The following is a 24,316-nucleotide window of genomic DNA, read 5'->3' as shown; positions in this document are numbered from 1 at the left end:
ATTCTAACAGGTGCCCTGCTCTTCCTCTCTGCCATTCTTTCCTTTAACTTGGAAAATAGGATCCTTTCCCGTGCCCAAGCAATTTCCCTGCTGGTCTAATAGGCTTTATTACTGAAAGGAGAATAATCAATAACTCCATCTAATTTAAAGTTGATTTTCAACTGATTAAAATGTTTGCCCCTGAAAGGAGAGCAGAGTGAATGGGGGTGTGGCAGGAGCCTTCAAGGATGGCCCCCGATGATCCCCAACTTCACAGCCGCGTGTAACCCCTTCCTGCATGGCTGTGTGATCAGTAGTGCTGGTAAATTACTTCCCAGATTACACTGGAGGCACTTCAGCTTCTCTCTTGGGCTCTCTCGCCCTGCCCAAGTTATCAAGAGTTATCACACGCGCTGGGGGAAGCTGTGTCATGACACCCGGCCCTATAGAAAGCCCTCACCTGGCGAGTGAGGAAGAGAAGCCTCCCTCTGCCCACAGCAAGCTCAGGAGTGGGTCCTCCTGCCCCACTCAAGGCTTCGGAGCCTCCAGCTCCTGCTGACATCCTGACTCCAGGCTCATGAGAGGCGCTGAGCCACGACATACGCACCAAAATAAGGATGCTAACTTTGATGCGGTACCACGATCTAATCCTCGGACCTCCTTCAGGCTTTTTCCTACCATCCCAGCAAGACCTTCCCAGCAAAAAGAATGAAGCCCCAAACCACGGGTTGCATTTAGTTCCTGCAATCTAGAAAAACGCCCCAGGGGCGCCTGGGTGGCGCAGTCGGTTAAGTGTCCGACTTCAGCCAGGTCACGATCTCACGGTCCGTGAGTTTGAGCCCCGCGTCAGGCTCTGGGCTGATGGCTCGGAGCCTGGAGCCTGTTTCCGATTCTGTGTCTCCCTCTCTCTCTGCCCCTCCCCCGTTCATGCTCTGTCTCTCTCTGTCCCAAAAATAAATAAACGTTGAAAAAAAAATTAAAAAAAAAAAAAAAAAGAAAAACGCCCCAGTCGTTCCTTTACTTTCATACCTTCGATTGTTTTACTTCCATATTTTTAAAGCCTACGGGCCAGCGATTTTGTAGAATGTCCCTCAAAGTGGCTTCATCTGACACCTCATCATTACAGTCAGAACAAGCATCTTTGACAAGAATATCACAGAAACAACATTGTGTTCTTCTCGTTGCATTTTCCTGGCTGGCGCATGATTTAGGTGGCACCTGCCAGGCTTACTCACGGAAAGGTTGGTCTTTTTCCCATTGGAACTAATAAGTATGTTGTGGGAAAGTACTATGCTTAGTAAGATACCCTCTAGATCCATTCATGTTGTTGCAAATGGAAAGATTTCAATGTTTTTTTAATGGCTGAGTAGTACTCCGCTGTATTTTGTGTATGTGTGTGTGTACACACACACACACACACACACACACATATACACACACACATATATATGCCACATTTTCTTTATCCATTCATCTATGGATGGGCACTTAGATTGCTTTCGTATCTTGGCTACTGTAAATAATGCTGAAATAAACATAAGGGTGGTAGGAAAGTACATTCTTTTAAAAGTAATCGCTACACCCAATGCGGGACTTGAACTCACAACCCTGAGATCAAGAGTCACATGCTCCACTGATTGAGCCAGCCAGGTGCCCCTGGTACTTTGGACCATGTAAATATCCCAATCCTTATCAGATGTTTAATTAATTCATTTTTAACTTGATAATACAGATTCCTATTGCATCCAATGATTTTTATAATCATTACTATAATTACTTATTTTAAAACTCAAATTATCCCGTATTTGTGCAGTAGGAGCCCTTTCGAGCTGGCTCCTGTGTCATTTTGAGCATGTCCTTACTTTCTGGCACAACGAAGTGCTCCAAACTCATCTTGTATTTTCCCTGCCCTCGTCCTGGAATCAGTCATTACCCCTTGGAGCCCTGGCTCCTGTTCATAGAGAATAGCATTTAGAAGCCAAGATCTGGGCACTAAGTGCACTTGTGGCTACTGAAGTCTCACTGTTCCCAATTCCTGTCAGTGGACACAGGGAATATACGTATTTCTAACCTTATTTACATCTGTATTTATTCCTATCATTTATCTTTCTATATTGAAAACCTTGAGTTCACGCTGAGTGGTAGCCAGTCTCCAAGATGGTCCTTGATGACCCTGCCTCCTGGGATTCACGCCCTTGTCTGAAAGGCACAGAGACTGTAAGAAATGAAGAGAGGCTGTTGGGCATCCAGAAGTCTACTGGAAGAAAACAGGTGGAGCAAATCACACAGCTGCAAACACATACTACCTTTCACGAGAAAGGAAAGATGCCCCAGAGGGAGGAGCAAAGAGCCATGGAGAGTCACTCCTGGGCAGGAATAGAACTGAATCCCAGTCAGTAAGCTCCCAATATTTTCTTGGCTGCATTTCAAACTGCCTTGGACCACTGACTGCGGTGTGCCTCCCATTCTCCCCCTTTATGAATAGGCCTACGACAGTTATCCTATGCCTATATCTCACCATTTGTGCGTTGGTGTGTGTACTTTAAGGGGTGGGGTGGGGAGGGGCTGATAATTTGTCTCTTCAGTTCATGAGTCAAAGGAACTGTGTTTGAAGAGCCTTATCTGCACCTGGATGGCAAGATCCTGGACTTTGAGCAGGTGCTGCACTGGGATGAGATTTGGGGAAGAAGGGTGAGCATATTTTGCATGTGGGACCCACAGGAATCATTGCAGACTAGAGGATAGACATTGACAGGCAGCCTTCAGGATGGTCCCCATTCTTACCCCAGTGTGATTTCCATCCGTTGCATATGGGTTGCACTTGGTGATGGCTTCTAATGAACAGGATAAGGCAGAAGTGACCCTGTGTCACTGAGACTAGGTCTTAGAAGGCAATGTGGCACTGCTTCGGGTCTTAGATCACCCACTGTAGGGGGAAGCCAGCTGCCATGCTGGGAGCTGTGCTATGGAGAAGGCCACATGGTGAAGAGCAGAGTCCCCTGGCCAACAGCCACATAAGTGAGCTCGAAAGCTCTAGTCAAGCCTTGAGATGACTGTGGCCCTGGCTGGCAGTGTGACTGCAACCTTGTGAGAAACCAGGGGCCAGGACCACCAGCTAAGCAGTTCCTGCATTTCTGACCCACAGAAACTGGGGGATCAAAAATATGTATTGTTTGAAGCTGCTAAGTTTTAAGGTAATTCTTATGCAACAACAAAGAGCTAACACAAGGGTGCCTGGCTGGCTGAGGTGGAAAAGCATGTGATCCTTGATTTCCGGGTTGTGAGTTCGAGCCCCATGTTGGTGTAGAGATAACTTAAATCAATAAAACTTAAAAAAATAACAAATACACTCCAATTGTCCAATTTCAGTCCATCCCTGTGGGGTTCATTCTTGATTTCTCTCTTTCCATATTTGTAACTCCCTTCTCTGACAATGAGAGGCCTGGCTCCCATTTTCCTTAAGACTGATTTGCTTGTCAGTCTCCATGCAACCAATGTTCATTGCTGCTGCCGCTTTATTCTCCTCTCCTATGTTTTGATCCAACTCATCTGTTAACACGCTCATAAGGTGGCTGCACGCCCCCTCCCCCGCCACGTGGATGCCCTCCTCACCTCGCTCCAGGCCTCCAGTCTCCTTCCCCAAGCCTGGCTGGCCACCTGTCTTTTTTTTTTTTTTTTTTTTTTAAGTTTATTTATCTTGAAAGAGAGAGAGAGAGAGAGAGAGAGAGAATGAATCCCAAGCAGGCTCTGTGCTTCAGTGTGGAGCCTGATGCAGGGCTCGATCTCAAGAACCACAAGATCAAGACCTGAGCTGGAATCAAGAGTCAGACGCTTAACCGACTGAGCCACCAAGGAGCCCCTGAACACCTGTCTTGCTTGGCCCCTGTTAATGACCCTTGGATTGTATTTCCCTGGAAGGCGGAAGAAGGAAGGATAGGGCAACATCGACTTTTTGAAGACTCTAGCCCCGTGGCCCCCCATTTAAAAAAATTTTCCCCACATGTTATGCTTCAGATTCTGTCTCCCTCTCTCTCTGCCCCTCCCATGCTCATGCTCTCTCTCTGTCTCAAAAATAAATACACATTAACAAAAAAATTTTTTTAAAAATTTTCCGCACATTTTAGACCTAATTCTTTTCCCATCATGGTTACATCTAACCCTTCTATCCCCTATTATTGCCGTATTAGAAGTTAAGTCTAAATGTTTGGCAAGATTCAGGGTAAACCATTTGGCAAAAGGTAACGCTGCATACTTCCTATCACATCGCAGGGCATTGTCAGCTGCAACCTGCAAACAGGGAAAACTGAGTTACCTGCCATGCAAACAAGAAACTCACCAGAACCTGGAAGAAATCTCCTTCCTCTGGCAGTGTCCCTCCAGCGCCCTCTATCGACAAAGCTCACCATCACGCCAGGTGGCAAATGTAGAACCCAGGTCTATTGTCACAGAGCAAGGCGAGGAGGGTGGATGTGGAACTGTCAATAAAGTGGTAATAATGGAGCGATTATGAGTGAAAATGCAAGACACAGAACTGTGCACAGTGTTCTGTCTTCTGCGGAGGCAAGGCTGGGAAGTTATGTGTCTTGGCTTAATTTTGCACAATGGAACACTGGAATGATACATCTAGAAACTAGTAAACATGGTTACCTGTGGAGCAGTGAGGAGTGAAATAAGGCTAGAAGGAGTGGAGATCGAAGCGTGATTTCCTTAAAATGCCTTCTTATGTGGTTTTGACTTTTGAACCAGGTACTTTATATGCCCCCCCCAAATAGAATTAAACCAAAAAAAAAAGCCCCCCCCCATAGAATTAACAACTACAACAGGAAGCAAAAGGGTTTATTCCACTTGCTGGAGGGATTGACCCCAATTACCAAGGGGGCATTGGGTTGCTGCTACACAATGGGGCAAGAAGGTCTGCAACCAAGGGGTTCTCTGGGGGCGCCTCTTAGTGCTTCCACACCCAAAAGCAATGGTTAATGAGAAGCTATGGCAACCAAAACAGGCAGGACACTTGGAAGACTCCCACCGTCTAGGAACGATGGCTTGTCAGTCCACTCTGACCAGCTGAAATTTGGCCCGAGGGCAGGGGACGCATGGAATCGGCAATGGAAGAAGGAAGCCATGGATGCCAAACACAGCCTCCCGATCAATTTCAGAACTGAGGACTGCAGTTAGCTTTGTGCATTTTCTCTTTCCTTGCCATCTGTGGGTGTTTGTTTGCGTATGCTGTTCCTGTCTTCACTCTCCTCCTTCCCGTTTTTGTTTTTGTTTTTTCACTTTATTTACAAGTTGTTGGAGGTGAACTTTACAATTCTGCCTTTAGGGAACAGAATTTCCCGTGAAGCTTTGGCAATTTGAGGGTCATTAACATGGCCCATGATGGATCCGAGGACCGCTTCTACTGTGCAGCTCCTCACTCTGGGGAGAAGATGAGAAACTCCACGTCTCTGAAGTGTGGTTGTAAATCTCAGGAGGTGGAAACACGGAGCTGTTTCGCTGCGCCGAAGTCCAAATGCGTGTAGGAAGGTGCACACGGAAAGCCGAGTAGCCAAAGGGGATGAACATGGGAGTTGCCGATTTCTTCTGTCAGCTCCAAATCTATTCTTCAGTCCTTATTCTGTGATAATGGAGCCCGTCTTCAGCAGTAGAGGACACTGGAGCGGGGCAGCTGTGGGAGGAAGGGTTGCGTTGCATATCCATCGCTTTTTTTGCACTGCAGCTGCTTTGGCCTGCCTGACCCCAGAAGGAGCAGTTTCTCTGTGAATTCTGACCTCTAGTCCCCCATCGTGGGCCAGCGCCCTGGCGGGGGATTTCCTGCCTGCCAGCCTCAGCCCAGTGACTGGGCCAGCTGGGGCCTGGAGTAACCAGCACAATTCACCACTGTTGGGTGGGTCACAACCATTTCTCCAATGAGACTGGGCCTTGGGACCAGAAGAATTGCCCAGCCAACCCTTAACCTACTGGGAAACATACATCGTTGCCATTAATTAATTTATAGAGAGAGCGAGCATAAGCGGGCGAGGGGGGCACCCGAAGAGAGAGATAATCTTAAGCAGGCTCCACACTCAGCATGAGGACTGATGTGGGGCTTGATCCCACAACCTTGGGATCATTTTTTTTGAGAGAGAGAGAGAGAGAGAGAGAGAGAGAGAGAATGAATGAGCGTGGTAAGGGCAGACAGAGGGGGAGACACAGAATCTGAAGCAGGCTCCAGGCTCTGAGCTGTCAGCACAGAGCCCGATGCGGGGCTTGAACCCATGAACCGGGAGATCATGACCTGAGCCAAAGCCAGATGCTTAACCAACTGAGCCACCCAGGCATCTCGAGGTGATATGATTTTTATTCTCATTTCAATTAAAATTATAGATTGTGTTAGCGATTTTCCTGATATCGAATCATCCTTGCATTCCTGAAGTAAACCCCTACTTGGTCATGAAGTACAATAGCTTACATTTAACCTGCCATTGGAGGTTTGCCATTATTTCACTCACAGTTTTGCATAGATGGTCTTATATTTATGCAACTTTTCTCAGGTTTAGGAAACATTGCTAGAGTTAACTTCTTAAAAAGAATTTGGAAGTTTTCCTGCTATAATCTGAAATAGCTTAAGTAGCACTGAGATCATCTGATATTTGAAGGTTTGGAATAATTCCCCTATGAAACCTTATGGGCCCGGCAGGTTGTTACTTTTTCTGTTTCTCTTATGGGAATGTGTCTGCATAAGATTTCTCTCTCTCCTGAGGTCAGTTTTGGCTAATTATCAATTTTATCTGGGTTTTTCAGAAGTATTTGCATGAAAGTTGTTCAAAGTAGCATCATATCAAAAAACATCCTTCATTTCATAAAAGCCATATGATCATTTCAATAGATGCAGAAAAAGCATTTGATAAAGTACAACATCCATTCATGATAAAAAAAACCAAACCCTCAGCAAAGTAGGTTTAGAGGGAACATACCTCAACACTGTAAAGGCCTCAGGTGAAAAGCCCACAACCAACATCACACTCAAGGATGAAAAAAACTGAGAGCTTTCCCTCTAAGTCAGGAACAAGACAAGGATGGCCACTCTCACCACTTTAATTCAGCATAGTACTGGAAGGCCTAGCCACAGCAACAGCAATCAGACAAGAAAAGGAATAAAAGGCATCCAGATTGGTAAGGAAGAAGTCAAATTTTCACTACTTGCAGATGACATGAAACTGTATACAGAAAACCCTAAAGACTCCACCCAAAAAACTACTAGAACTGCTAAATGAATTCAGTAAGGTTGCAGGATATAAAACCACTGTACAGAAGTCCATCGCCTTTCAATACACGAATAATGAAGCAGCAGAAAGAGAAATTAAGAACACAATCCCATTTACAATTGCACCCAAAATAATAAAATGCCTAGAAATAAACTTAACCCAAGTGATGAAAGACCTATACTCTGAAAACTATAAAACACTGATGAAAGAAACTGAAGACAATACAAATGGAAAGAAATCCCATGCTCATGGACTACAAGAACACATATTGTTAGAATGTCCATACTGCCCCAAACAATCTACAGATTTAATTCAATCCCTATCAAAATGCCAGCAGCATTTTTTTCACAGAGCTAGAGAAAACAACCCTAAAATGTGTATGGAGCCACAAAAGACGCCACATGGCCAAAGTAACTTGAAAAAGAAAAAGAAAACCTGAGCTATCGCAAGTCCAGATTTCAAGTTATACTACAAAGCCGTAGTAATCTGACCAGTATGGTAGTGGTGCAAAAACAGATGCATAGATCAATGGAACAGAAGAGAAAGCCCAAATATAAACCCATGGTTATATGGTCAATTAACTTCGACAAAGAAGGCAAGAATATCCAATAGGAAAAAGATAATCTCTTTAAGAAGTGGTGCTGGGAAAACTGGACAGCTATATGCATATGAGTGAAACTGGACCATACACAGTATGTGTATACCATATGCAAAGATAAACTCAAAATGAATTAAGGACTGAAATGTGAGACTCAAAACCATAAAAATCCTAGAAAAGAGCCCAGGCAGTCACGTCTCTGACATTGGTTATAACAGCATCTTTCTAGATATGTCTCCTGAGGCAAGAAAAACAAAAGCAAAAACAACGACAACAACAACAACAAAAAACCCCCCAAACAAAAAACCAAAAACCAAACAAGCAAAAAACAAAACCAAAAAACAAAACTATTGGGACTACATCAAAATAAAAACCTTCTGCATGGCAAAGGAAACAGTCAACAAAACTAAAAGACAACGTACTGAATGGGAGAAGCTATTTGCAAATGATGTATCTGATAAGGGGTTAGTGTCCAAAATAAATGAAGAACTTATATAACTCAACACCAAAAAACAAAACAAAACAAAACAAAACAAAAAACCCCCACAAATAATCCAACTAAAAAATGGGCAAAAGACATGAACAGACATTTCTCCAAAGAAGACATCCAGATGGCCAACAGACACATGAAAAGATGCTCATCATCACTCATCATCAGGGAAATGCAAATCAAACCCACAATGAGATACCACCTCACATCTGTCAGAATGGCTAAAATAAAAAACTCAAGAAGCAACAAGTGTTGGCCAGGATGTGGAGAAAAAGGAACCTTCATGCACCGTTGGTGGGAATGCAAGGTGGTACAGCCACTGCGGAAAACTAAAACTCAAAAAATTAAAACTAGATCTACTCTATTATCCAGTAATCATACTACTGGGTATTTACCCAAAGAATATGAAAACACTAATGCACCTCTGTGTTTATTGCAGCATTATTTACCATAGTCAAATTATGGAAAGAGCCCAAATGTCCATGGATGGATGAATGGCTAAAGAAGATGTGGTATGTATATATAATGGAATATTGTTCAGCCACAAAAAGGATGAAATTTTGTCATTTGGAACAACATAGATGGATCTAGAGAGTATAATGTTAAGTGAAATAAGTCAGAGAAAGACAAACACCATATTTTTTCAATCCTATGCAGAATTTAAGAAGCGAAATGAATGAGTGAAGGAGAAAAAACCAAGAAACAGACTCTTAACTATAGAGAACTGATGGCTACCTGAGGGGAGATGGGGGGGGGAGGGAATGGGTTACTGGGTGATGTACGGAACTGCTTGATCACTATATTGTACCCCTGAAACTAATATAACACTGATGTTAACTACACTGGAATTCAGATTTAAAAAGTTTCCTTTTTTTCAATAGTTGCTTCCCTCTTCTTTGGTGTGTTTGTGTTTTCTTTTCAGCTTGACTTGGTCAACTCTCAGTTTGTCTACTGTGACAGTTTTCTAATATTTTTCTATTATTTGCTCTTTCTGCTTAGTTTCCTTTGTTCCCTTCCTAATTTTGAGCTTGATGTTTCTTTTCATTCTTTCACTTTTTGTCAAGGTAATTTCCCCTTGATTCAAATAAAGGTTTTATCATATTTAAAGAAATCCTACAGTTTTAGTTTGTATTTGTCTTTCGATCCAAGAGTAATCTAATAGAGAATTAATTGCATTTCCAGTTGGAAGGGACTCTTTGATTATACAGTTAATTTCTGGTTTTACTGCATTGTGATTAGAGAATATGTTTGTATAATTTCTACCTTATGGAATATATTAAAGTTTTCTCTGTGGCTCAATAGAAGGCCAACTTTCATGAATGTTCCATTTGTGCTTGAAAAGAAGGCATTTTTCTCTGCTATCAGGATATGAAGTTCCGTATCTGTCTGGAGGAAACTTTTATCTTTGTCCTCTTAACTTGTCTTGGATTTAGAAAGGTGGTATTTAATATGTTTTTATTTATTCTTGCATCTCTACAGTTTTTGCTTTTTGTGGGTTGCTGTTGTGTTATTTGATGCATAGATACTCTTACCTATCATGTGTTCACCGGGAATTGTAGCTTTTAGCATTAAGTCACTTCATCTCATTTATTGTTTTTGAGGCTGAATTCCACCTTGTCAGATACCAAGATTGTAATTTCTCCCCCGTGCCATTTTTGGCTTGCATTTGTCTGTGCATATCCATTGCTTCATGTTTAGCCTTTCTGAATGTTTATGTTGGGTGTGCCTAGAGTGGATTGGCATAGAGTTGGTTGGGCTTTGCTCTGTGATCTGGGATAGATTGACTATAGTGGTGTTCTATACCCTTACCTTGACTTCATGAAAGGCAGGGTATATTTTCCAACCCTTTGACTTTGGGACTGGGCATGGAGTTGATATGGTCAATTGGGTTTTAGTGGACATTGCATGAGCAAAGTTTGGAAATGTGAGCACCGTTGGGCTTGTCTTCTTGTACTCTATCCTGTTGCTGTGGCCAGGACATGCCTCAAATAGGCACTGGTCCAAGGAGAATGAGGGACACATGGAGCAGACCTAGACCCAGCCTGAAGCTCAGAGCCGAGCTCAGGCTAGATCAGAGGAAATTCCAAACAATCTGCAGATGCTCGGGTGAGGAATAAATATTTATTGTTTAACGCTGCTGATTTTGGGGGTTATTGGCCACACAGAATTATTATGGCAATAGCTGAGTGGCACAGGAACCAATCTTAAAATCTTATCGGGGATCTAAGCATATTTACATTTCTTGATACAAGTGATACGTTTGGTACTTGTTCTGTGCTTCTTATGTTTTACAGTTTCTGGGTGTATCCTGTTACACTTACTGTGTATCCTTTGCGCTAAGGTCTAGTCTCTTCTCTCCCCGCCCCCCACCCTTTTTGCTTTGTTTTGGGCTTATTTTTAGGAAGGCTCGCATTTTTGTTCTAGGGATTATCCTTATAATAACACCTTCAAATAATGTTCTCAGTCCCCTTTTTTCCTACTTTTATATTTGGCTTCACCAGGTTTCAATAATATCGTCTAAGTCTCATGCTTTAACAAGACAGCAGTGAATAAGTTTATTCTACTCTTTCTTCTCTCTCCTTTCTCCTCCCATTAAAACGCTGTGTTATGACTACTTGTCTTGGCACGTGACATGGTGTGGTATTCATTCATCCTTATCCATTATGTTTTAGATCTACATTTAAGTAAATCCAGTGCTCATCATCAGTCCTTTTGCCCAAATTTGTCAAATCTCTCGGATGGATGGTTTGTCCTAAAAGATCCCTCCCGAAAGGACTCATAAATAGTATACTCACTCTTGTATGTTCAAAACCAGTTTGAAGCTACTTGTCTAGACCCTGGAACCTGAAAGCCAGCGTGGCTGGATACCAAATCCCTGCCTCACGCCTTTCCTCGAGTCTTTTTAAAATGTTGCTTCTCTGTTATCTTGACTTACATGTTATTTTGAGAAACCTGAGACCAATACGATTTTCCTTTCTTTTTATCTGACCTGATTTTATGGCCTGAAGATCCAGCGACTTTCCTCATTATCTTCAAAGTTCACTAAGTTTTCCCATGATATGTCTTTCAGAACTGGTAACTCTGGGTTTGCTTTTTCCCAAGGACATAGTGGAATCTTTCAGGATGAAGTCTCAGCTTTTTATTACAGGACATCGTCTTCACTTATAGTCTTACATCTTAGGTCTATTTCATTATTTTGTTTTTCTTCTAGGATTTCACTTATATGAGTGTTAACCACTCTTTTTTCCATCTGCTGAATTTATGCTTCCTCTCTGATCTCTAACGCCTCCCTACAGTTTCATTTTCTTGAGTCCTTTTATTGCATTCTTGGTGTCTGTTTCCATACTTTCTGTTGTATCTGCTCTCCTTTGGGCATGTGAGACAATTTTGTGTTTTTCTTCAGTTTTCTCCCTGAGTTCAGTGAGCTCCCATTGCACATGGTACTTGTCCATTTTTCTTCTGAGCTCGGGACGCTATGGTTTGCAATCCTCCTTCATGTGATGCTGCTTGTTTGTACCTAACTAGTGATGGGGATGCTGTTACAATTTTCCCCTGCTTTTGGCTTTTTATCCGGATTGTATTTATTGTGTATTTTTATTTGCTGAACAGTTTTCCAAGTTTTCTTCTGAAAGTACTTTGTATGCATGCTTTATGTGTTTGAATTGCATTTCCTTTAATAAGACACTTTTTTTTTTTTTTTTGGACGTCTTCTGATTCTTTGACAGCATCTTGCTTGAAGAGGGCTCTTCTCTTAGCTCCTTCTTTTCCTTCACTGCCACGCCTCCAAGGGAAGTCTACTTCTAAGGTGCCCCCTGTTCTCCAGCAGTGTCTTCTGTCGCCTCTGGGTCCAAACCTTTCCATATCTCTTCCTTTTGACTCCACCAGGTCTCAAGCCTTCCCTCAGCATTTCTCCAAGCAAGGTGGGTCTCTCTCCTGATGGGCATGAGCCCTAGATGTGGCCTGTTTTTACCGCCATTAGGATGGTACCAGTTTTTCTTTCCCATACAGTCTCCGCCTGGATTTATATATTTTGATTTGGGACTTGATGTCAGCTCTTCTAGTCGAAGATGTTTATTTTCCTACTGACCTTTCACTGAAACGTCAGTAAACTTCCCTGGTAAACGGTAGGTCTGAGCTACAAGTGACTTTATTTATTCTTTTCCTGAACAGTTCTTTTTTTTTAAATTTTTTAATTTATTTTTGAGAGACAGAGAGTGAGCAGGGGAGGGGTAAAGACAGAGAGAGAGAGAGAGAGAGAGAGAAAGAGAATCTGAAGCAGGCTCCAGTCCCTGAGCTACCAGCACAGAGCCTGACATGGGGCTTGAACTCATAAGCTGTGAGATCATGACCTGAGCCGAAGTCAGATGCTTAACCAACAGAGCCACCCAGGTGTCCCCTGAACAGTTCTTGTTAAAAATTTTGTTTAATGTTTATTTATTTTTGAGAGAGAGAGACAGACAGACAGAGCGCAAGTGGGGGAGGTCCAGAAAGAAAGGGAGACACAGAATCCGAAGCAGGCTCCAGGCTCTGAGCTGTCAGCCCTGAGCCCGATGCGGGGCTCCAGCCCACGGACTGTGAGATCACGACCTGAGCCGAAGTTGGACGCTCAACCGACCGAGCCACCCAGGCGCCCCTTTTCTGGAACAGTTCTTAAAGGATGTGGGGCGAAATCCCAACTGAGGTGGCTGGGATTACCCGCTGGCATTTTTATCGTGGAACGGTTTCCTCCCTGCTAACTCCATGGGAGATGAGGAGTAACACTGGTCACACTGGAGGTAGGGGTAGAGCACAGTTGCAAATAACAGGAAAGGAAGAAAATATTTGAGAAATGCATTAACATGAAGCTGCACATTAGAAACGGGGGGAATCGGCCCTCATAACGTACCTACCATCAGCCGGCCAATAAATCTTTATTACAGCCCATTCTGTGCTGAGAAGTGGGATGGGTCCCCTTGGGAAGTGAGCACTGACTTCAATACACTGATTGGAGCGGCATCTCAGCTGCCACGTGGCTACCCAGTTACCAACATGGTGCCGACGTTCACCCCAGGAACCCAGCACTGAAGCTAGATTCAGGGGTCTGATCTGGGTCTCAAATCCTTACCAGAATCACCAGAAGCCACTCACCAAATCCACTCAGAAACTATTATTTTCTTCTGTTTGTTCCTTGTTCACCAAAATAACACTATCTGTCTGTCAAGTACATCATGGGACATCCATACGATGGGCCGTCATGCAGACGTTATAAACTGGTCGAGTCTTTCGCACTAAGGGGAAAAAAGAATACAATTTACACATACAAACTTGTACTAAACCGTATGCCGTAGAATGCAACAGCTCCGCAGTAAGCCTGGGAAACGTGGCACAGACTGTCTAGCTTTCAGAGATTCACAACGCACATCATCCTTTCAAAGGCTCTGAGAAGTCCTGTAGTAAAAGGCCAGTTTAACTTTGTCTAATCTGGCATTTCCTACACGTTTTTTGATGGTGAACTGTTTGTCATGGCGGGCACCAAATAACACTTAACAAACCCTTTGGGACACACGTAGAAGATCTGAACCAGGTAGCTGAGAATACATGTGCAGAGAAGCCGGTGGTAGGATTGTGGGTGATGTTTTCCCCTGCTTTGTATGGATCTATTCCTTCCAAATGCTCTAAATGTTAAAACACATTTGGCGAGGTCTAAAACATAATGACTCAAAGCCTCCAACCGCTGCCTCAAGTGCTCCTGGAAGTAACGAGGCATGCCAGTAGGCCCAGTCGGCCTCTCCCCAGCCCGCAGGCCCCACACCACTTCCCCAGGCCCCCGAGCTCATTCTCAGCCGCTAACTTTCATCATGTGTTTTAGCACTAAATTTCATCTTTGGTCCTATGGTGTTCATCTATTTATTCAACAAACATGTATGGCCATTCTGCTCGTGCCTCAGGTTGAGATTACGGCAGGGCGCAAGAGTACCCACTGTCCTGACCTCGTGACCTCTGCTGTCGCAAAACGATCACACCATTGAATATACAACTACGGGGAACGCATCTCACCGGGAGCAATGGCTGAACTAAAAAGTTCCTTAGATGAAACGGGAGCTGACTAAACAAAGATGCAAGGAAAAGCATCCCACCTTTGGGGGAAGGGAGAGAACACGCCTGCACAGGCCCAGTGGCAGGAGGAGACACAGGCTGTCTGGGCATCTGAAAGGCTGGAGAGCAAGGGGAAAGTGAGGGTGATGGGGCCAGATCACGCAGGCCTCGCGAAGGCCACGCAAAGGAACTTTTTCTTATTTTTTTTCCAAAATGTTTTTAATGTTTTTTTTTAAATTTATTTTTGAGACAGAGAGAGACAGAGCGTGAACGGGGGAGGGGCAGAGAGAGAGGGAGACACAGAGTCCGAAGCGGGCTCCAGGCTTTGAGCTGTCAGCACAGAGCCTGATGTGGGGCTTGAACTCACAGACTGTGAGATCATGACCCGAGCCGAAATCAAGAGCTGGATGCTTAACCGACTGAGTCCCCTCGGGCACCCCATGATGATGATATGCTAGGATCAGTCAGTGGTTTTGCTGTGACCACCACCCACCCACCCTGCCACCCCACTCCTCCTTGTAACCATCAGTTTGTTTTCAGATGCGCTTTGACATCTGACAGTCCTGTGCTGGTCCTCGGACACAGAGAAGTGCATCAGATGCAGCCCTGGCCCCCACGGGGCTCACAGTCTGTCGGTGGGGGTGGGGGAGACAACACAAAGCCGAGAATCATCACCTCGAAGCACTGGCCTAGCCGCTCACCTACACCAAGCAGCTGGCGAGTGCTGCCCCGTGAATGGTGGCACCAGACAAAACCAGAGCTCAGTGTCTCAGGATTTTCAGTAACCAGCCTCACCTGCTGAAGAGCCTCTCACCAGCTGGGAAAGGAATGACGGCCCAGCTGCAGAAATCTGAGAACATCTTCCGATCACAATTCACTTCTCTATGAAGGGCAGGCCACAGCTAGTTTCCGTCACTGAGATTAACCTTTTTTCTTGTCGTCCACAAATTAGATCTACCGGTTTTGCTTCACTTTATGGAATGAAACGGAAACTTTAAGGTAGCATTCCCTGGAGCTGAATTTGGTTCCAGGAAAGGAGAAATCGCACAGGCCAATCACATTCTCACAGGTAAAGCAGAATTCACCTTCCTGGGTTCCTTTTCTTGTTTTTATTTTAAAGAGAGAGAGAGAGAGAGAGAGCAAGCGAGCGCATATGAGCAGGGGAGAGGGGCAGACAGAGAGAGAATCCCAAGCAGGCTCCACGCTCAGGGCGAAGCCTGATGGGGCTCAATCCCACGGCCCTGGGATCATGACCTGAGCCAAAGTCAAGAGTGAGATGTTCAACCAACTAAGCCACCCAGGTGCCCCTCACCTTCCTGGTTTCTGCACATCGCATTAATCACCACATGGGAGAATGGGCTGCTTTGACCTCGTAAAATAACCTCTCCTCAACCATTTGAGGACTGGTTCCCCCACGTCATTCCCAGTCCATCTCAACACTCCAAAGGACCCATCTCCTCTTTAACTCAATGGAAGCCCTCAAATTGGCTGCAGGTTGCTAGAAATTATATCTACCTTTGATGGGGCGCCTGGGTGGCTCAGTCAGTTAAGTGTCAGACTTTGGATCAGGTCATGATCTCATGGTTTGTGGGTTCGAGCCCCACTTCGGGCTCTGGGCTGACAGCTCAGAGCCTGGAGCCTGCTTTGGATTCTGTGTCTCCCTCTGTCTCTGCCCCTCTCCCACTCGAGCTCTGTCTGTCTCTCTCAAAAAAAAAAAAAAAAGACATTAAAAAAAATTAAATACCTTTGACACCATCCGTGCCTATGTTGTGACATGTACCTTTGAGTCTCATATACCAGCACCCTCGATGAAAGCCAGACCCACACCTTCCAGGAGAGCTACTGCCCACAGCAGTCATGATGAGGACGGGCCACGCTTGTCACCTGGAGAGCTCTCTGTGTCTGCTCAATAGGGAAACAGCTGGGCTTTTCAGAAACAGTAAAAACCCGAGAGTTTTAAAGGATTTATTTGATTTCTCCACATGATCACAGCTATGGTTTTACATCAATAGAGTCTGTTACTACTCACAAACAGAATGCGTATTAAAACAAAAGCACTCCTTTCCTGCCCAAAGTTACACAGCGGGTGCCGGGCCTCTGGCGAGGGAGGTGTCTCTCGAAGTCTTTGGAAGGTCTGCAGTCAAGACCTGATGCTAACCGTTTAAAACAACTAGAAGGTGGACGACAGTTCCCAAGAGGAGACGGGTCCTGTGCGGGACCTCGATGCGACCGCGGTTAGGCTAACGTGTGCCCCTTCGTGGGTAAGAAAGAGGCACACGCCCCTCCTCCCACCTGTCCCTTTCTACCACCCCCCACTTGGCACTGATCCATCTCGAAATCTGTTTCCTGGATTATTGTTGTTATTGGAGATACTTTACAAAATTCCTCAGTTTTCAGGCAGGAAGAGTGATGGTATTTTACAACGAAACCGTAAGATGCATGCTTACCCGTAGAGACCCAGCTTTGCAGGGAGTGCTGAGTCAACACCTAGGGTCGTGTTTACATATCTGCTGTCTTTTCAGCTCGTTTTAAAGACAAACAAGAGGCTTCTTCTGCATGCAGCGCGTGATGGAAACATCGCTCTACGCTGGGTGACTGAAGACATTTTTAAGCAAGATGTGCACATCATATTAGGATGAACTTTATTTTTACATTGTTGTACAATTCATTCGTAAACTTAAAAAAAAAATACAAACACATGATTTAATTGTTGTCCCAGAAAAGATTTTTGTGATGCTACCTGCCGCTTCCTCTACTCCTGCTCATGTCGGAAATGACCGTTTCATTGGAACAATTTGCACGACTTGAGAGAAAGGTCCCAAGTGTGTCCTGACAGTGGGGAAGGAGGACACAAACGTCCTGCTCGGCGTCCTGCTGCCTATCCCCGGGGTGGGGGGTGGAGGGCAGGCCCCCACAGCGCTGACCCTGTGGCAGGCTGGGGTCTAGAAAGAACAGTCCCACGAGAGCACCACCCGGGGGGTGGGGGTGGGGTGCGGGAAAGCAATCTGTTGGCAGTTTTTGCTTCCCAAACGAGATTCCGGGCAGCGTGGCTCCAGCCTCCTTGGAAACACTCCCTGGAGACGCTTCCCACGGTAAGCGTGTAAATCAAACAAAGAATGATGAAGCCTCGCTGACCTGAGCCCAACACGCTATACAAAGTTGGACACATGGGGAGAAAGGGAATTGGTTCGAGAAGCCCCCTTTCGCTAGATCCGGCCGTGTGGCCACCAGACCACGCTTCAGGACACACGGATGGCAGTTTTGGAAGTAAGGGTTCTGAGTGGCCCGTGGTGCACGAAGGACGGCGATGGAGACAGCGCCCCCCTACCCGACCCCATCGGCTTTGCTGTCCACCCTTTTTCATCGGTGGTCACCCCTTGAGAAAGGGCAACCTTGTGCCAAAGAGCCTGCATCTTTTCTGGAACAACCTCGAGTTTACAGGTAGACTCTACTATCGGTACAGGGGGTGAAGAAAGGCCGACATAGTTAATATGTTATCACTTTACTTCAACTATTTGTCAACAGTAACACTGATATAGTTTGCAAATACACAATACATAGAGTGTGGCCTCACACGACTGACGCCAGATGGCATGCAGTACAATTCGACTTCTCCTGGTCAGAACAACAACCTTTAAACCGCAAGACAGAGAATGCCTCGGGGAGCCTGATTCTGCAGGAAAACCAAGGAATCTAGGAGCCGGTGGAAGCGGGGAGCCTCCCACCAGCCTGGCCTGGACCAGATCAGACGCACCCGTGCTTTGTACACGTCCCTCCTTCCGAGCAGGTGCCCGGGAGAGAAACACGACACGATGGGAAGATAAAGGTGGGCAGGTTAAAGTCACACTTCTTCCAAAAAAAAAAAAAAAAAAAAAAAAAAAAGGCTAAACTCTAGATTGCTGTATTTGCTCTCTGTGGAGATTAACAAAGTGCTCGGTTTGCAGATTTGCTGGTATGGTGGCCTCGATGATATGACAAAGGGGCGGGTGGGGAGGGAAACGGGCGGGGCCCCCGGCCGGCCCGCCAGGTGGGCTCCCCTCGGTCGTCCTGCCGTCTGGCCACGGCGCACCACGCCGTCCACGGCGTGCGGAGCCTGTGGCCCGCGGAGTCCAGCACTAGCTTCGCCCTTTCTGAAAGGGCTCTCCGCCGGGGCAGGGGCCGCGGGGCAGTCCTCCGGTCCCACGGCTTAGGAGCACAGCACTGGCGGCTGCAGTGGCTCGAAAGGCTGAAACTACAAAGTACGGCCCGTGGGTGACTCAGTCACAGAACCGGACGCGTGCGGCGCCCGGCCCTGGGGGAGCGGATGGTGTCACCACAACACGGAAGCGACAAGAGCACAGCTGAGAGTCATGTGATGCCCTGGCAGCTAACTGGACCATGAGAAGGCAGCGGGGGCTTCGCTGGCGAGGGCCGGCACTCGTCGGCCGGGAGGTGGGGGTCGGAGGGGCCACGGTGAGGACACAGGGGTTGTGCTAGCACATGGCCACATGGAATCACGATGATCGCGGCTACCGCTCAGAAAACAAAATGGGAAACACACACACCGCCCTGGGTTGCTACATGCTAGAATCAGCCTTCGGGTTTGGAGCGGTTCCCGGTGGAAACTCGCTGGGGTGGGGGTGGGGGTGGGGGTGGTGTCTGTGGCAGTTGGAGACAGGATGAGTTAGTTATGGTGTTGGGGAGGCGAGTATGGGAGCTGGCCGCCCTCATGTTGGAGATGAACACTTCTGCCGTGGATGGGTGCCCCCCTGAGAGGACTCTGAATGAGTGTGCATTAAATCATATGCATATAAAAGAAATATGGATCATGGAAATTCACAGTTATCGCAGCCATTAAAGTGTCTAAGAATCTGTGGAACCAATATCCTCAGACAACCAGCTCCTAACCAGTTGTCCTGAGTTGCTACTGTAGAGTTTCCTGCATTTGTATCTATTTGCTTACCTGAAATAACAGAGCAGTTTATAATACTGATTACTTATGATAGTTTTCTGTTAATAAAATAAGGATTTATACAAAGCAATATTGGACTTTTTAAACAGTTAGATGCTATGTTACTTGGCACAGTTAGTAATGATTGCGTCAAGATTTTAGCCAGTCCCTGGAGGGACTTCTCCTCTTTTTTTTATGAAAATATGGAAGTATCTGAGTTTGTTCCTAGCGTTTACGTTTTTGGTTTACTCTCTCACATTCATGTAAGATACTGTCTTCCTAGCGGGTAAGTGGAGCTCCTTGGAAAGTCTATATTGCTAATTTTGTGGACTGAGACATTTCCTTTCACACACAAATACTACCTATACAGTATATATATATATATATTTATATATTTATATATTTATATTATATAAAGTTTACTTACGTATTTTCATCAACCATATCAGGTCTACTTAATTTTTTGCCCATTGTCAATAAAAGAGCAATAAATGCAGCAAGTTTGGTTTGTTTTTGTTTTTGTTTTGTTTTGTTCTGTCTCTGGTTTTTGTGTCTCGTTTCTTCTTTTCCTAGGCTGGGTTTTCATATGCGTGTACAGTTGGGGAGCAGAGCTGAGGGCTGCTTTGGGGTGGGGGACAGCTCAACATCTACGTGGCCGGTGGCGCCGTTTTCAAGGCTGATGGTGGCCGAGGCCCACCCCGTGGGTCCAAGTGGATGGAACCCAGGACACCAACGCTAAGTGAGATCGTGAACTTTGTTCCCTGCAACACAAGCCCCGTGGGCTCAGAGGGCTCCATCCAGGCCGCGGGGAGCAGAGGGGAGAGGTGGAAACAGAGGTGCCCTGGGTCTGGTCTGAGGCCGGCCGCCCCCGGGCATGGCTCTGTGTGGTGTGCAGGTGTTCCGGGGCAGTCTGGGACCCCGCCCAGGCTGTCTACACAATTGTGCTGATGCCGCTGGGTTTGGCCTTGCTGCTGGTGGGGGGCGGCGGGGCGGGGGGCTGCCCGTGGTGGTGCGCTGCGTGGCCGTGGCCCGTGTGGCCCGGGTGGCCGGCGTGGGCCGAGGGCAGCGGTGGGTGGCTGTGCACGTGGGCCCCGTAGGGTGGGTGCCCCCCGTGGGGGCCGTGGTGGTACTGGTGTGCGTGCTGGATGTGCTGGGGGGGGTGGTAGTGGTGGTGGTGGTGGTAGGGGGGCGGGTTCTGCTGCACGTGGCAGTACTGGGCGTGGTGCCCGTGCACCTGGGCCTGCGGCGGGCCCTCAGCAGGCCCCTGGTGGTGGCTGGCCCCAGAGTGCTGCGCGTGGGGCAGGCCCGGTGGGTGGGGGGGGTGGCTGGGGAGGGGCTGAGGGCGGGTGGGCCTGGGGAGGGGGCTTCCCTCTCTTACTCCCAAATAAGGAGCCCAGGAGGGAGGATGAGTTAGGCATAGTCTGGTGTGGGCGAGATGGACACTCTCGTGTTGATGTAGCTCTCCGGCGCATGTGAGGACTGCTAATGATGGACCCCTAAAAAGGAAATTCATAGAAATCAAAATTAAAAGACCTTACAGCACTTATGTCAGAATGATTTTTTTTTTTTTTTTTTTTTTTTTGATGTAAAAAGTTCACCCACTGACTGCTAAGCCTTAGTTAACTCTCTGGCTGCAGAGGGCGGGGCTGGGTGAGGCTGGGTCAGTGCCACCTCCGCTCATGCGACTGGGGGCCACAGGGACCCAGGGTGGCCTTCCACTGAGAGGAGTGGGGATGGGGTAGGGGATGAGGGACGCTCCTGTCTGGTCAAAGCAGCAGCAGCAGCAGCACAAGTGTGACTTCTGCTCTCGTCCTGATACGGAAGGCGGCCTGAGCTTTCGGATCAGAACGACCGGCCCGGGGGTGCCTGTGAGCGCCATGTGCTGCGTGGAGTAGGCTGGGCTGATGTGCATGAAGAAGAACCCCGTTCCTGCTGAAACTGCGCCATCTGCTCTGCCTGTGTGGGCCCCGAGCTTTCTGGGAAGCTGGTGGTAGGGACCGGGGCGGGGGGCTCGGGGAACCTTGTCCTTGTTGGAGGGGCGGGGGGGCTGCCTAGGCATTTCACTGCAGCTACCTACTGCAAACCAAACAAGGAAAAAGAAGGAAACAAAAAGGTCTGCAAGCTGAGGTTACGATGTGAACAGTAATATAGAAATGGTTGGCAGATGAATGAAATCTCATGAAATCCACACGGAATTTTTTCTTCCTCTCATGGCTTTCCTCCCCCCCGAGCTAGCTAAGCAATTCCATGATGTCCTGACTGCAGACACACAGCAATCGGAACTCCAGGAAGGAAGCGATGGGGATGGCGGAGCATGGAAGTCAAGAGATGGGCAAAACCCACCCTCCCGCCCCCGACAGTGCGGGTGGAGGGTGCACAGATGCCTGGCGGGCGGTGCTTCCCGCCCAGGAGCAGTGTCGGCAGGCGGGGGCCCCGGGGTGGGGGTGGGGGAGTGCCAGGAAGCCGGGATGTTAACCATGCTTGGGGGGCCACAGGGGACGGGGTTAAGCGGGAACTAAAACACGGAATCCAGAACCACCCCCACCTCCCATGGGTCCAGCCCAAACAAGCGGTGAGAGGCACGGGCGATTCTAGGAGGGGGGAAGCTGGCATGCACTGGGGCTGAGGCAGGCATGGGGGACGGGGCGTGTCTGCGCCTCTGTGCAGTAGGGGGAAGGAAGAGCAAAACGGAAAAAAAAAAAAAACAAAAAAAAAAAGACAACAGATATAAACCAAGGATCGGGGAGGCAACACACGACAGCCAGCTGGACGTAGGCGCTTCCTACTTACTTCCACATTGCTCTCTAGCGATCCCGCACTGCTGCGACGCCCTCGCTTCCCTGCCCAGAACATGCAATACCAGAGGTTAGACACGGACACGAGGCCGGGCCGCCGCCTGCCTGGCCCTGGGTCACCACTGCCACAGGCCGGGGGGAGGGTCGGAGGACTGGCTCCGTAGGGAAGCCCGTGGGAGGGCAGTAATGAGTTTCAAAAGAAAAAAAAAAAAAAAAAAAGAAAAGAAAAAAAAAGGAGGGGGAGTTCAAAGAAAAAAACTCGTTTTCAACCAGCCCCAACTTGATACCCCTTCTCCTGGACTGGCAGTCTGTTGTTGGGGGGTGGGGGGTGGGGTGGGGGGATGCCTCCAGGTGGGCTGGGGAGCGTGCACAGCGGGGGCCAGATGCCCTGTGCTCCAGCCACCTGCCAACAGGGGATGGGACAGGGGCAGCTTCTCCAATGGCTCAAAACAAACAAGATGTGGTCCTGTGCGGCCCTGACTGCGTGGATTTCATATACATATGTATATGCATATTCACACATACATATACATCTCCCCCCTTGCAGGCAGGGTGGGGTTGATGGTTAGGAGGAAACTAAACTTGGTGTCCTGTCTTTTCCTTCTGGGGAGCTCAAATGTGCTGGTGCCTCTGGAGCCAACTGTTTGCTTTGTGCAGTGCCCTGGCCAGGGGCAGGAGGCAGGGTCAGGGTCTGCTGGGAGAGCCCAGAGTCCTGCTTCCCTTCTGCGGGTACCGCCCTTCCGGATGCCACAAGTGCTCCCTCAGCTGTGAACGCTGCCTGCCGATGGCTTTCTACTACCCCCCGGCACATGGCATATAGTAGGCACTCAATATATGTTGGCTGTGTTACAGGAAGGCTGTGTCTTCTTGGTTCTGGAGGCCTAAGGCTCAGCCTGGCCTCCAGGGTCCTTTTGGAGGCCCTCTCCATGGATTCCTGCAGGACACTGAGGCTGGCAAGAATGGTGGGTGCCCAAGCTTCGGGGTCCGGTCTCTGTCCAGCCCTCAGGAAAGCAGATAGGAAGAGGGGACAGAGAAGGGGCTGCCCACTTGATGTTCTGGAGGCTTCCACCTGTGCAGCCCTGGCCACGAGTCGAACACATTTGTTCTTGGTCAAGCCCCGCAGCAATGCAGTACAGGTGTCCCTTTGTGCCAAGGAGGAGGAGGAGGTGGAGGCTGAGGCTCATAGACCGACTGTCCAATTCCACAGTGAGCGAGCGGGACTCACACCCAGGTCTGCCTGTCCATCTCTGGGGCTGGGAAGCTTGGCCATGCTGCCTTCTGAGCGGAATGCAGGCTGAGTGAGCCCAGGAGCCTGAAAGATGGAAAGGCTGCTACGCACCTCTCTGTGGCCAAGAAGCTGGCCCTGTGCGGGGTAGAGAGTGGGTCTGTGGGTCCTTCAGGCCTCACTGTGGCATCTGAGTGTACTGGGACGGAGCCTTGATCTTGGGCATACAACAGTGGACTCGGGGGACATTCGGTCCCTTTGCTTGGCCTGCCAACCCCCAAACCTGAGTCCCAGCTGGGAACTTTGCTAGACTCTGGCATGTGTGAGAGGGCTTCAGAGCTCGCTCAGGACAGGGCCACACAGAAGATTAGGGCAAGACTGTTTTCCACCAGTTGCTGAGGACCAGGGAGAACCACGTAGGACCTGGCCCTTATTCCCAGCTGGAAGAAAGATGAGGGTCGTCACATATCCTCATCTTTCAGCTCGTATGAGAAGAGAGGCTGGCCATCTTCCCTTCCTGCTTTTTGTCCCAACACAGTGGTCCAGGGACATAGAGCAGAATGAGGCTCTTTGGCTGAAGAGGTAACCCCACCTAGCACTCCTTTGATTCTTTAGCACAGTTTCTGCATCTGTGAAATGGGTACGTGCCTTCCTCTGAGTAGGGTAGACGTGAGCATCAGATACTCGGGATCTTGTGGCACCATACAGAAATGCTGAAGTCAGATCTCTGCTGTCTCTGCGGTTTTAAAATCAGCTCTCTGGCCCCTCGAAGCCTAGAGGGCTCCCCTAACTGAAAACCAGGGACACAGGAAGGCCAGCCCGCCCCACCAGTGCCCAGCAATGTCTTCCGACTGATGTGCTTCTCTCAAGGGGACTTAGGCCAGGCCTGGAGCTAGGTTTGGGGGCTCTGTGTGGTATCTGCCCTGAAGTACAACAAAACCCTCCTCCTCCTGCCCCCAAGTGGGCCAAGACTTAGG

General features: G+C 47.8%; 1 protein-coding gene and 1 long non-coding RNA gene across 2 annotated transcripts in view; both read right to left on the bottom strand.

The window, feature by feature from the left end:
* Window positions 1–13,250: 13,250 nt before the first annotated feature.
* LOC124524475 (uncharacterized) lies at window positions 13,251–15,541 on the bottom strand. The gene is made up of 2 exons (XR_006965245.1): window positions 15,185–15,541; window positions 13,251–13,581 (listed from the first exon to the last, which is right to left on the bottom strand). It is a non-coding gene; the product is annotated as an uncharacterized LOC124524475 (long non-coding RNA).
* A 799-nt stretch (window positions 15,542–16,340) lies between these two features.
* Window positions 16,341–24,316, bottom strand: part of IQSEC1 (IQ motif and Sec7 domain ArfGEF 1) — a 73,556-nt gene continuing 65,580 nt past the window's right edge. Inside the window, 3 exon segments of the mRNA XM_047095318.1 lie at window positions 16,341–20,640; window positions 20,642–20,815; window positions 22,110–22,159. Of these exon segments, the coding sequence (XP_046951274.1) occupies window positions 20,251–20,640; window positions 20,642–20,815; window positions 22,110–22,159 (614 nt within the window). The 3' untranslated portion in view covers window positions 16,341–20,250.

The sequence above is a fragment of the Lynx rufus genome, unplaced genomic scaffold (assembly GCF_022079265.1).
Source record: "Lynx rufus isolate CCGP_SWC_20201006 ecotype Redwood Valley unplaced genomic scaffold, mLynRuf1.p SCAF_4, whole genome shotgun sequence".
Taxonomy (NCBI): domain Eukaryota; kingdom Metazoa; phylum Chordata; class Mammalia; order Carnivora; family Felidae; genus Lynx; species Lynx rufus.
Note: the sequence above shows the minus strand (reverse complement) of the source record. Positions and strands in the feature narration are given on the sequence as shown.